The sequence below is a fragment of the Drosophila ananassae genome, chromosome 2R, assembly GCF_017639315.1.
Source record: "Drosophila ananassae strain 14024-0371.13 chromosome 2R, ASM1763931v2, whole genome shotgun sequence".
Classification (NCBI taxonomy): domain Eukaryota; kingdom Metazoa; phylum Arthropoda; class Insecta; order Diptera; family Drosophilidae; genus Drosophila; species Drosophila ananassae.
The window spans coordinates 5352832-5366739 of record NC_057928.1 but is presented as its reverse complement, the minus strand read 5'-3'; the positions used below and the strand labels follow the sequence as shown (position 1 = coordinate 5366739).

At 40.7% G+C, this 13908-nt stretch overlaps 1 protein-coding gene across 1 annotated transcript in view; it reads left to right on the top strand.

Annotated features, from left to right (window-relative positions):
• The window catches only part of LOC116655877, a 111361-nt gene extending 100481 nt beyond the window's left edge, over nt 1–10880 (top strand). The window contains exons 4-5 of the mRNA XM_044715120.1: nt 10624–10693; nt 10758–10880. Coding sequence (XP_044571055.1) covers nt 10624–10693; nt 10758–10849 — 162 coding nt within the window. The 3' untranslated portion in view covers nt 10850–10880. The remainder of the gene's footprint in view (nt 1–10623; nt 10694–10757) is intronic.
• Nucleotides 10881–13908: the final 3028 nt, after the last annotated feature.

Sequence of the window (13908 nt, the reverse complement as noted above, 5' to 3'; positions counted from 1 at the left end):
TGGCAAACTTCTTGGGAATGGGCACAATCTACAAAAATAATTGCGCGGGTGGCAGCCATTTGCCATTTGTTGAGCTTTTAAGCTTCACTTAAATGAAATTGTAATGAAATAGGAATGAAAATGTACGTACGTATAAATGTTTTGATGCTTCTACTCTCGCATTCCAAATCAGAAACCGATTCACTTCCACTTCCATAATTGCTATGGATAAAAGTTGCATTTAGTTTTAATTCAATTAGTACGGTTGTATTTTTCCTTAAGGACAAAGGTTTGCTCAATGTAAAGGCCTCTACGGAAATGCAAAACGCTTGAAGCCCTATGCAAACTAAATAAGTATAAAATCTTATAAATTCGTTCTTATAATCCAAGGAAACTGAACAATAGTTTCTCATAAACCGTCCATTTTAGCCTTCAAAAGTCAGGTGGTAAGGTAAAGCTTTTCATCATACCTTATGAGATGAAGAGGTATCTGTTCAAATGTTGAATGAAAATTTAAAAAATACTAAATACTTTTAAGATTATTAGCAATATGATTTATTAAAGTTTTATGTATGCAGTTTTTAAAGTTTCTTTTGAAGATGGAAGTCAGAGGTTCCAGATTTTGTGCTGAACTCCATGATTTTCCCATGTGCAGGGTTATTAACGTACATACATAGATGCCCAAACATGGCGAAGCGAGTGTGCATGTGCCTACCCACACAGATGTACATCATTAGCGTTGCCATTGTTTTCGCACAACAATATGCTTATTATCTCCAATTTCCGGGCAAAATGCATAACAAATAAAAACAACAACACGCAAGCCACCGCAGAGAGACCGGGAATGGGGTGTGCAGAATGGGAGTAGGAGATAAGCGGGAGTATTATGATATATGTATAAAAACATAGGGTGAACCTAATATTTTTGAGCTAAACAATGATTACATTTTTAGTTCAACTTTTGGGAATCTAGCAATTTGGCTAAAATCTTTTTTCGAACAAAAGTTTTTGAAAATACACTACACAAGTGGTGGCAACATTCCGTGTCAGTGATACATTGCAGCCGAATCCCATCTAATACATAACATTCGATTTAACTGCACTTCTAAACTGAATACTAAAAGGACCCCAAAATGTTGTCGAAAATGGGGACCGCCCTAATGAACTTGTGGATAGTGGCAGTCGAAATGTAAAGTTTGTATTTCATGGCAAGAGCTCAACTTTAGGTGCTTAAACCAAAGCCTCCTCTCAATTAAAAGCAGGATGGCATCGTATTGTGAAGCGGGCGGAGAGGATTGAGCCAACAATGAGCGCGCTAATTGAGGATAATATGTGTGCATGTGATCCTGGCGGAGCCTGTAGAGCTGCCATCCACCCAACCTGCAAGCGAAGACTTCGAATTCGGATTTCCTTTGGTCGACAATCAGGAAGATATGTGGATATGCATGTCCACCGAATATGTAAGTGTATGTACGATGTACAGATTTGGAACACAATCCTTTTTAATTGGCTTACTAGAAAATAACTCGCTAGGTTAAACAAGTGCCTTAGAAAATTTTAAATAATTTTGAAATAAAAATGCATAAATTTTCAAATTGTGTCCATCGATCATTTGTAGCACACACTCGCCTCGAAATACCAGAGTTAAGATTCGTGTACGTCACAGTGGCTCACCAACTCTAAAAAATTCTTCATTTCAAATCTTTAATATTTTTTTATTTAAGATTTTATCTTAAAGGACCTAATTTGAATTTATAAGATGCTGTTAATAGTGCAGCAATTATTATTCCGTTTTGTGCCAATATTTAAAAGGACCTTTTTTATACCCTTGCAGAGGGTATTATAATTTTGGTCAAAAGTGTGCAACGCAGTGAAGGAGACATCTCCGACCCTATAAAGTATATATATTCTTGATCAGGATCACCTCCTGAGTCGATATAAGCATGTCCGTCTGTCCGTCTGTCCGTCTGTCCGTCTGTCCGTCGGTCCGTCTGTCCGTCTGTCCGTCTGTCCGTCTGTCTGTTTCTACGCAAACTAGTCTCTCAGTTTTAAAGCTATCGAGTTGAAACTTTGCACACACCCTTCTTTCCTTTGCAGGTAGTACATAAGTCGGAACGGCCGGGATCGGTCGACTATATCCTATAGCTGCCATATAACTGATTGATCGGAAATGGCATAACTTCGTTGTTTTTCAAGTTAGAAGGTTGGGACTTTCTATGGATTCTTATTTGGTCCAACTTATACGATCTGCCAAATTTCATAAAGATCGGTTGACTATATCCTATAGCTGCCATATAACTGATTGATCGGAAATGGCATAACTTCGTTGTTTTTCAAGTTAGAAGGATGGGATTTTCAATGTATGCTTCTTTGGTCAAAATAATTCGATATGCCAAATTTCATAAGGATCGGCCGACTATATACGATCCGCTGTATATCTAATAATATAGATGCGTGGCGCCACCTATCGGACTGCGACTGAACTGCAAGGGTATATAAACTTCGGCTCCGCCCGAAGTTAGCTTTCCTTTCTTGTTTAATATTAAGAATCATGGTTTCCAAATTAAATTGATTTATTTTTAATATTTAACTTAAGTGGCTGCGAATATAAAATGTGGATATTGATCTCATTGGCTGTTAAAATAAAGTAATATAATTGTACAATTAATTTTTAAAAAGACTAGTTTGTAACAGTGCACAAATAAGATTTTATCGATGACCTCTTCGTCAATATCTCATTTTACTGTCTCAAATGGACCTCGAATGTAGCCACGTCAACCTGTTTTACAGCTCGAGTGACGTTTTAATTGAAAACCATACTCAAATTGGCTTTCCAAAAAACATCCTGTGGCCAAGCCACGTCCATTAATTTGAGTCGGGCGCCATGTTGCCTCAGTGTTGCAGCCTTGCTGTTTCATTTCATCATTTTGTCATTTTATCAGGGCCTTGTGGTTGAGTTATCACTGCACTCAGGGCATAAATCATCAATGATGATGGCCCATTACTGTGGGTGGATAGGAAAGGAATCGTATTCAAGGTATTCTTGGTTTCGGGATAATGCATTTCATCGTCAATGTAGCATCAAATATAGGAGGAAAGGTTTGGTCTATCATCTTCAGTGACAGTTTTTGGGCGTTATTAATTATATCTCAATTAAAACTTAAAAAATGGTATTCTTAGTTTACGCATTGTGTTGCTATTAACAAAATTGTGAACGGGGAAAAAATCTCATTGGTATTTTAGGAAGGTAGCTGTTTAAGAAGGCAGATTAAATAAGGATGAGTTCTCAAGACATGGCACTCCAGACTGCACTTATCGAAAGGTATATGAGCCACTTGTAACTCAAGTAGATGTTGGGCGAACCCGAACGACCACATCCCCTGACCCCAAAACGGTGCTCAAGGCCGGCATGCATCCTATGCTCATGTATTTTTAATATCCCACCTCAAGTGTCTTCCTCAGAAGTCCCAAAAAGTGGGTGGAGGTCCTTTTATTCGCCCGACGCTTATTGCCCTTAAGGCGTTAGGAATGCTACACCAAGGATTCGAATTCGGCCACCTCCCTGACATTGTTTTTCGTGGCAACGGTCCTTTCCCTTCCCGCGGGACTTATAACTGTGAATGCTTCGTTCTGTGGTGGCGTGTTCGAAGGCATTGCCCCTTTTATTACTTCTCCGACTGGCTACCTACCAGAATTGGTGCATTTAAGGGCTTTAGAAAACGGCCTAAGGACCGTTCCGGCTGTCAAAAACAGTTTTGGATACTCCCGAGGAGGCCAAAACGGCAACAATTTCTTCGAATGTTCTGGGATTCCTGTGTGGTTTGCCACCCACCTTGACATTTGACTGGGTCTGGGTCTTCAACCCGGCGGTAACAATTGCAATGATTGCAATGACTGCCAACAAAAGCGAACAAAAAATGTGGAACCGACGGTAATGCGGCAGCTGATGAAGGCAATCATGAGGATAATGATGGTGGAGATAATGCTGCTCTTAGCTGGAGCAGACGACTAGGACGCTGCCAATTGAAAAGTCTCCTTCTGTATATTTTTCTTTATCCTTAGCCTTTTTAAGGGCAGTCTCCCGGCTTGGCTTTGTTGGGCGGGATCTCAATTATGAAAGAGACGTTTATGCGAAAATTGCTGGTTAATTGCGCTCCGCCAGCCCAGCCCCCTGAAATCATTACAAAATTGAAGTGGCCGGAGGAGTTTATCTCAATTAAATTACTTGCGATTTAAATTTTAATTGTAGACGATGCAAATTGTCCCTCGGCTATCATCGCCAGTTTTGTATTTTTCTGCTGAAGCGCTGCTGAAATTTGCATAATAAGCACAGGCACCGAAAATTTGGCTGCCAGGCATCAGGCATGCGACGGCAGCGAAGGCAGCGAACGACCTAAAATATTTCCTCAATAGCGACACATGCAGCAGTACAGGTTTTCGCAAGAAGTCTGGCAAAGCCAGGCGAGTTCTTCGATTATGGCTGACTAACTGTGTCCCCATGTGGCTTCATTTTCCAGCGGACTGCGCCGGGGTGGGGACTGGGTGGGGAAGCTGCTCCGGAGTGGAGTTGCCACTGACAACAAGTGGCTGGTGAAAGAAGGAGAAAATTCATTATAATTTATAATAAGCGACGACGATGACAGGGACGACAGAAATGACAAAATGTATACACCAGCAGACACATGGATGAGAGCGGCGGCAATAACAACGTCCACAGGAATACAGATACAGGAATACAACCAATAATGAAGCTCATCATTATCCTGTGCACAAATCCAATTTGATTATGTTAATACACGTGGAAAAGGAAAATGCTTTTGCAATTGCAATTGCTATTAGCGCAGTTGACATGCTGTTTGTAAGCAGAGCGGATTCCCCAGACATGAGGTGCGCTTCAATTTTGTGATTTTGATTGAAGTTAGCGGAGCAAAATCCAATCGAGAGATCCACACAACAATTGCTTGTTGCCAGTGAAAATATAAAATGCTTTAGGAAATTCATGAGTCTACATGCTGCAGTTGACGCAGCCCGCAGGAGGATCAAAACGGAAGTCCCTCCCCGCTCCCGAGACCCGGAGGTCCGGGACCCAAGTCCCAATCTCATTGTAATTAAACGCCCTGGCTTAGGGCCTAGACACGTCGCAGGATGTGTGACCAATGTGACAGAGTCTTAAACGTCACGCCTACACCAAACAGACAATGGCCACAGACTGCAACTGAATTGCAATCCCAGCTTATATAATCATGACTGCCTCCGTCCGGGTGAGCCTTCCAGGGCTGCCATGGCTCGTTGGCCATTGCGTAAATAAATTATATTTACGCAAATTCGCACTCCAAAAACGGGGGGCCTCGCAACTGGACCTGGAGCCTTGCCAGTTGCATTTGCAGTTGCAGGTTGTAGGGTGAAGGAGGGTGGCCCAGGAGTGGCTAATGCCAGTGGAGTGGCACAATGACGACGACTGCGAGTGACATGATAACATTTTGGCCTAAAATTGGCAACTACAACGCGCCCGGCTCAGACAATGCCCTGGGTGTGTTGACCAAGGGAATGGGTGCGGGTGCGCGGCGATATGAGAATGGCTGGCCCACCTTCATTGTTGCTGTTCGTAATTGGGTAGCAGCAATTTATGCGACGGTTGTGTCACAGGATCTGGAATGAGACAACAAGAATTACAATTCCGCTTTCCACGTGCGGCGCACAAGACTATCAGAGGTGCCGCATGCAACATTAGTTACCTTAATATCTCGAAAATTGATTGCCAGCTGAATTTGGTTGACAGACTTAGGCAACGCGGGGAAACCTAAACAGTATCATGAAACTTTTCCTCGTTAGCTCTATGTCTCACAAAATATGGAGTAGCACTAAAATTCCAACACTTTCCATCTTGTAACTCCCAGATTTCGGTTCTATTTGCGTCGTCTTTAAGCGATTTTTGTTTGTGACACAATTCCATTTAATCGCTTCTTTGGCGCCAGGCAGCGATTTAACCGGCCGGAGGGATGCTGCAGGATGGAGCATGGAGCATGGGCAGGGGTGTGGGACTCTGCGAGTGGAGATAGCAATTGGAATAATAATGAATGCCTTCATTATCATAGCCTTTGTTGTTTTTGCAGTCCATGCTGCTGCTTTTGGGTTTTGGGTTTGTTTACTCCCTTCGGTGGCGACGCTTCTGGCTTCTGGCCTCGTCTGGTCTGCACTTGCCCCCGGCGCACTCGGAGCGAGTGGGTGGGGAGAGGGTGCTGTGGGGCTTAAGGTCGTCGAAGTTCCGGTCAACGAATAACTTGTCCTCTTCGGTGGCGCCTGAAAAATGGTTGCACTGCCAGAAAACAACCATATTTTTTTAAGCTCCATTCATTTGTATGTGCAACTCGGAGCGTATTATAATGATTGCGATTTCAGTGGTTGGGATCTTACTTGTATGCTTGTATATGGCGCTCGTCCGGGTGGCGGACGAGTCCATCTTGCGTTGTCCTCTCATTCTGGGTTGGGAGGCAGCGCTTCGAATTTAATGGGAAGTGCCAACCCCCTTGCATTTAATTATAATGCGGCTTTGTGTTGCTTTAGGTGCACTTAATATATGCACATGACGCACCGACGGCAAAGGCAACTGCAACTTAAAGTAGGTGGCCGGAGCAGCGCGGGAGGCGACGGCGGATGCTCGGGAAGCGGAAGTGTGGGTGTTGCACATTGTTGGCTGTGGCTGTGGCAGCGGTGAGTTCCGTGAGCGTCCATGTGTTCATGTGTGCGTGGCGCTTAGGTTCCGTCAGTGTTGCGGTCTGAATTGCTTACTAGGTGTTAAATTTATGCATTTCGGATGGATGACAATACAACAATTTAAACAATGTACATATATTCATATGTGCGGGTTATGAATTGGCGCAGATACCATGGGTCGCACCTGAATTGCCTTTTTGTTTCGTGGGAACTGGCATTGTCATTTGAAGCATTTAATCAACTGGCGGTATAGGTGAAGGGGAGTGCAGGCATCTGATCCTGGTACGTGTGCTTTCAATCATCAAAGAGATAAAAAGCAGAAGACGCCGGCGTCTGCCAAATTGCAAATAAATTGCAGAAATTGAATCAAATACGCATGCAATTGCAAACAAATGGGGGCCGCAGGGAAGCCGACCGCGAGGACTCGCCTTGGAGGACGGGCGAGTCGGATGCTAGACAAACATGCCGAGACTCTTGGCCGTCCTGCCTCCGCCTGTCAGGATATTTGTTGCAAAAAAGCAATTTTATGCTTGCAAAGGCATGAAAAGCCTTTGTTCGTGTCTATTTCACGTTAGTTTGGCGTCTACGGCGGCGACTCTCCTCCCTTCTTTCATTCCCGCTGGCACTGGATGCTCCTGACTGTTGCATATGCTGTGCATATGAAAAAACAGGCAAGGTCTACTTCTTTGGACATGGAGCTACCCATTTCAATTTCAATAGGTTGGCCAATACAAGATCGTAGTTTTTTGACGACAGAAAGCCTGCAACGAAAACGAAGGTTAGCTGTTACTAATTTTTCATCAACATCATAAATAAATAAATAGATTAATAGGATAAAATTGACGATAGAGGACAATAATTCAAAATATACCATGCACGGTCATCGTACAATTCTCATGCCTTTTGTCCTATCCTATCTTAGCCGTCGAGCACACCTCAGCAATTTTTAGCGCAATGGATATCCCGTTCAAAAAAGGCTGTTCAAGTTAAGTTAGCAGGCGGGAAATGAATTATTTATGAAGTGGTTGCCTTGCTCTGGATTTTCTCTCCTCCAACTGGCAACTGCGGGTGCCTGCGATACGTAGTCCCACTGCCTTTGCCGTTGTTGTTGTGGAACACTTAGCACTCTACGCCCGCTCTACACCCACTCTACACCTCGAATCAACTCGGCTCGACTCGCAACCGAATCGCCGCAGTTGGTGGGCTTTTGTTACAAGAGCGATGCTTGGGGCTGGTGCAGTTTGAAGTGTTTTTTACTTTATCAATTGGTTGCTTTGCACTTATTTGCTATTTGTTCTAGCACACACCCATACCCATACCCTCACCCACTGGCACGTATACAAACACACGCTGCATTTCCGCTTCCGTTTTGTTAGACGAGCCTCATCCCTCGTTCGTTTCGCTTTATTGGCAACTGTTGCGCTCTCGGGGAAGTTATTTATTTTATTTTCCCTGCCCTGCTGCCACTGGCATTGCCACTGCCACTGCCACTGCCTTTGCCGCAACCATTGGCTCCGACAGCCTTCCCACTGCTCGTTTGCTAAAAATCAAAGAGGAAATTGAATTTGTTGTGAAAATTTATGTGTTCAAATGGAAATGTACTTTGCCGTAGCTTCTTTCAAATTCTTGGACTTCATCCGCTCATATTTTTTGCTTTCATCTCTGATTTGCTGTTTAGGTAGATTAAACTAGTCCCTTATTTGCGGAAAGTAGATCAGCATATTTTTCCTGCCAGCACTAGAATCCAATTTTTCAGCCGTCAATAATTTGTTGTCTCCGGGCTGAAGCTGTTCAAGCTGCAATCCGGTTGGCTTTAGCTCACCACGGAGAGTTGAGTTTTAACGAATACATCCCCTGAAGAATAGCATCGAGTTAAAATCACTTTTTTTACACTGAATAATGCATTTAAATAAACTACATTTTATGGCGCTTACGTAATGAAATTTCAGAACAAAATATAGGCTTTAGCGACAGTTTCGACGAATATTAAATTAAATTAAAATAAAGAAGGGTGGGCATTCAGAATACATATTAAATTACTTATTTATCATTTTGCTGCAATTTGTAAAATTCACTCATTAATTTAATTAAAACCAATTAAATGAAATTGTCACTGTCATTTCGGGCATCGATTTTCATTGCTGGCTTTTGCCGAATGTGGTTTTTGGGTTGCTTCTTCCTCGGCCCTCTTTTCGCGCTGCTGCTCTGTTGTTGGTTTGTGTGATTAAACATGATGCCCAAGGGACGAGCAGCCGGACAGATGGACGGCTGGACAGACGGTTAGACCGGGACGACGCTTCGACAATTACATATTTCACATTGTACAAATTGCAGCCAACTGTTGGCTGGTTCGATGGCTGCGGTAATTTAATAACTCTACCATTTAATGAAGCGACATCAGCGGCAAATAAGAATAAACAGCTGATGTCGACAAATACTCAGCCTGGGACTCGGTTGCGTCAAGGTATTTTCCACATTATTTATGACATTGAAAATATCATGTTACCGAATAAATTATAAAGTTTTCATTTTAATCCTGGGCTTAGGATAAACCATGTTGTAAAAACATGGATGCTAGGTCGCCAGCACTTACGATTGTTCACTTTTGATCCGGACGACCGTTATAACATGGTGAAAATTGAAAAGATAACGTGAAACCTTAACTCACAACAGATCTCAGAAGAAAAGCTAAGTTTTAGGTAAAACTGAGTCCCTCAAATTAGCAGCCCATTGCAAATAAATTAATATTTGATATAGAATCAAGAACGGAAAGCTAACTTCGAGCGGTGCCGAAGTTGGTATACCCTTGCAGCTAAGTTTAACGTTATAAGATCGGATATAGTGACACGATCTTTATGAGAATTTTACGATAAAATCAATTTTTTACAAAAAAAATCTTGGAAAAGTAGAAAAAGTTTGGTAAATTGGATAAGGCCCAATCTTCTAATACTAAAGTTATACCATTTCTCAATCAATTATACGACAGATATACGATATAGTCGACCGATCCCGGCTATAAACTGCGAAAGAACGACTGGTGCAAAGAAACAAACAGACGAAGCTGCTATTATCGACTCCGGAGGTGATCCTGATCAAAAATATATACTACTTTAAAGGGTCGGAAATGTCTCTTTAACTGCCTTGCACAATTTTGACCAAGAATGAAAATGAAACGGAGAGATTTGTAGGCTGCCCTCTACTGTGCTTTGAACCCTCTAATGCATAAGAAACCATTTTTATTTGAGATATTTCTATAATTTGTTCCACTCTTATTTGAAACAAAATTTATGTAAATTTTTTTTGCATATATTAGTAAGCTCAAACTAAAACAAAACTCTTTTCTTCGAAACGCCACTTTTCTACGGTGTGTATGTAAAGTCGTTCATAGTGAAATTTGTTACAATTTTGCGGAAAAAAGGTAAGAAAATTGATTTTCAAAAATGTAAATTAATTTTGTTTTACCCGTATCACAGTTTATTCAAATTATTTGTACTTTACACTTAATTTAAGAAATTGTTATTGGACCATTTTCAATTCGTAAGCAATAACGACCTTTCGCATAAAATAGATTCGTATCAACGCATTTGCGTTCTTTATGATTCTTTACTTTTGGTATTCCGATAACGCTGTATAACTTTCACGCGTGATTAACTAAAAAATACCAACTTTTCGATTTTTTCCTTCCTCAAAATATGCGAAAGAAAATATTTATTATTTAATACCTTAAATTAATTCATTCTTATCCGTTAAAAAAAAAATTATATATTACAAATTTGTCTTATTTTTATTTATTTATGTAATAGAGGGTCAAAAGTAAACCAATTTTAAAATTATACTTTTAACTTACAAGTTTTAAGATATAAAATGTGTTTAACGACTCATTTATTTGAACGAAAGTGTTTAACGTTTTCGATTTTTCCTTATTTTCAGCATTCATGGTCAGAGAAGGCAGATGCTGGTTGTTTTAAAATGGAAACTGCTTCTAAAAATTCAATTTTAAGTAATTAAGACCATAGATTATTAATTTTAACAAATATTCAACACTTTTTGTTTTGTATTTGCAGATACGCTCAGACGAAAAAATTCTCAAATTTTTACTAAAGTTCTCGACCTCCATTGTTACAAAAATATTTTTTTCAATAAAGCTTATTTATAAAAAACGTATTCTTAAAATAAAGAATTTCTATACAAAGAATGCCGTGTATGCTATATTTTTTGATTATTGGAATGGTTGGAAAATTATTTTTATTAGTTTTCTCTGATAAAGAAAATAACTTGGCGCTATGCCAACGAAAGCCCAGGTGACATTAAAATGCAGCTGATGATATCTTAAAGGGTTTGAGACGTCTTTTACTGTGAAAAAATTGAATGCCCTACGGTATTGGGAAAAAAGTCGAAGGAGCTGTTTACTGAAGCCTTCCACCTCACTGCCTGTTGCTGTGGTGACACAATCCACAATCCACGGAGCAAAGCTCAACTTATGTCTCGGACAGGTTTTTACTTCCAGAAAAGCGTGCTTCGTTTTATCGCAGACATTATACTCGTCTCACACCAGCACCCACATATTGAAAATGGCCGCCTCACTTGCACACTTCCGCCATCGGAAGTTGTATATGTTATTAGCCAAGCGACGAGCCGGGCTTGCCCCGTGACAGCTGGACAGCCGGAAGCGACAGGCTAAAATTATTGAAGAAGAACGCACTCCTACCATAGTGAGGGGTGTGTATGCTTTGGAGATCAAAAGTTAAAGTCCTTGACTTGACGCTTTTGTCAAGCTCCTACTGCCTCCTGCCTGCTATAAAATTAATATCCGGTGTAAATAAAAAATAAATTTTAGTCCTGCCCCTTCCACTTCCCTTGCTTTTTAAACAGCATCAGCAACTTCCGTTGGCGGAGATGCTCCGCTCGCACTTTCGGAGTACATTTGTTTGTCTTAAGCCGGAAATTGAAAAAAATGCACAATTTTGGGATGTTTTTGCCTTGCTTTGGCTGAAAGTTTTCTGCTGAAGTTGAACTTTTTTCGTAGGGGCAACGTTCTGCTATATAATTATGAAACCACTTTATTGAATTATTCAATTACCTTTAAAAATTGACAACAAAAGGCCCTTGTGGATGCCTGAAAGGGAGGGAGAAGGCAGCAGAAAGAGTCGAGGATAATAAAAACGCAAGGGCCGCGAATGCAAATTACAAGGAATATTTAATTACGAAAAATTCCCATAATTATGTCGACCGACCAATATGTCGTTTCTCACAGCCCATACTATATGGCCACATAAATAAAGAGGCGTCGCAGACACTGTCCGCCACTGTCCTTCATGGAAGCTGTGTGCCTCATGTAGGCGTCAATAAAAGCATTTTTCGAAAGGAAACCAATTTGAGTACCCCTCCAATCATTTTTAATGAATTTACATGAAAAGGTACATACAAACATATATCCTTTAAAGTGCACAAACCTAACGTAAACCCTTCAGTAATTGACATTTCGTGCTTTTAGGATATACGTGCAAAAATCTCAAAATTCTGGAGATGTCACATTTTTAACATCAATGCGAATATTTTACTTAATCCAATAACTACTTGAAACAGTTTAGGCACATACTATCTTTTTAAATATGAATGAAAAATAAATATATTAAATAAAATAAAAAAGGAAAGCTAACTTCGGGCGTATATAGTCGGCCTATCCTTATGAAATTTGGCATATTGAATTATTTTGCCCAAAGAGTAATCTGTACCAGGTCCCATCTTTCTAATTAAAAAAACACCAATTTATGCCAATTCCGATCGTTCTATGGCAGCTATAGGATATAGTCGACCGATCCCGGCCTGCAAGGAAAAGAAGGATGTGTGCAAAGTTTCAACTCGATAGCTCTAAAACTGAGAGACTAGTTTGCGTAGAAACCGACAGACAGACAGACGGACATGCTCATATCGACTCAGGAGGTGATCCTGATCAAGAATATATATACTTTATAGGGTCGGAGATGTCTCCTTCACTGCGTTGCACACTTTTGACCAAAATTATAATACCCTCTGCAAGAGTATAAAGATTTATATAACAACTTACACAACTCATGTTTTTATACCCTTGCAGAGGGTATTATAATTTTGGTTAAAAGTGTGCAATCTTCCATAGGAAAATGTTTAGGGAAAAATCATAGAAGACCAAAAATGTATATAGAAAATAGGAGATTTCAACTTTGGATGAGTATTCCGAAGATATGGTAACTGCTAGACACCATTTTTATACCCTTGCAGAGGGTATTATAATTTTGGTCAAAAGTGTGCAACGCAGTGAAGGAGACACGTGTATGATTATAAGTAAATTTTTCTACAAGTTCATCAATTGGCCCATTGGTCTTTCGTCGGTATGCAGTTGCAAAATGTTTGTTAGTTATGAGGCCTGGAAATTATAAATGTTTAAAGGTTGCATAACCATTTTATAATTCAAACTTTCGATAATTCAAAGTATTTTAAAGGTCCCCTCGAGCTTTTAATTATCGAGAGTCGACTGTATCCGTTGAACAGCGCAAACCTTATACGACCTAGAGTGTGTGGTCTACAACCAAAAATTTATCAATCAAAATTTGTTGATGTTCCGCAGGTACCTACCCGAATATTTACCATAAAACTATAGGAGACTTATATTTTGGATACTAGAGTCTTATTATCCCACAAAATAATATTTTGTTGATCAACAATTTGTTGTCCTGAATCGCAATTAAATACCATTGAATCGCTTGCAATTCAACCCGATTTTTATGCGTTTGTAATTTGCGTGTCCATTGTCGGTCAAGAAAAGGCAGATACAACGAAAGGGGAAAATTATTTAAAAATTTAATTAAGGCAGCTGCAGGAACCACAACAATGACCACGCCTGTGGGAGAGCGAGCAAAACAGCAATCACGATGTTGACGAGACGTAAACAACATGAATGTTGACGTCGACTCTATTAAAATTTTCGCTTGATCAACAAGACAACGACGTCGACGAGTCGGGAAGAAGGCTGTTCCAGGATTCGACCCCAGCGCCCCTGCCCCGGCCCGCCTCCGCATCGGCCACCCGCGTTTGTTATTGTTACTTGTGGCGTCTGCCAGCGACGCCATTTTGTTGTTTGTTTGTTTTATCCTGTGTATGAGCTGCATTGTGTACTCGGGGCCACAGAGACAAGAGAATGGTGGAGAGGCGGGTGGCTGGGACAAATAAATAATTATG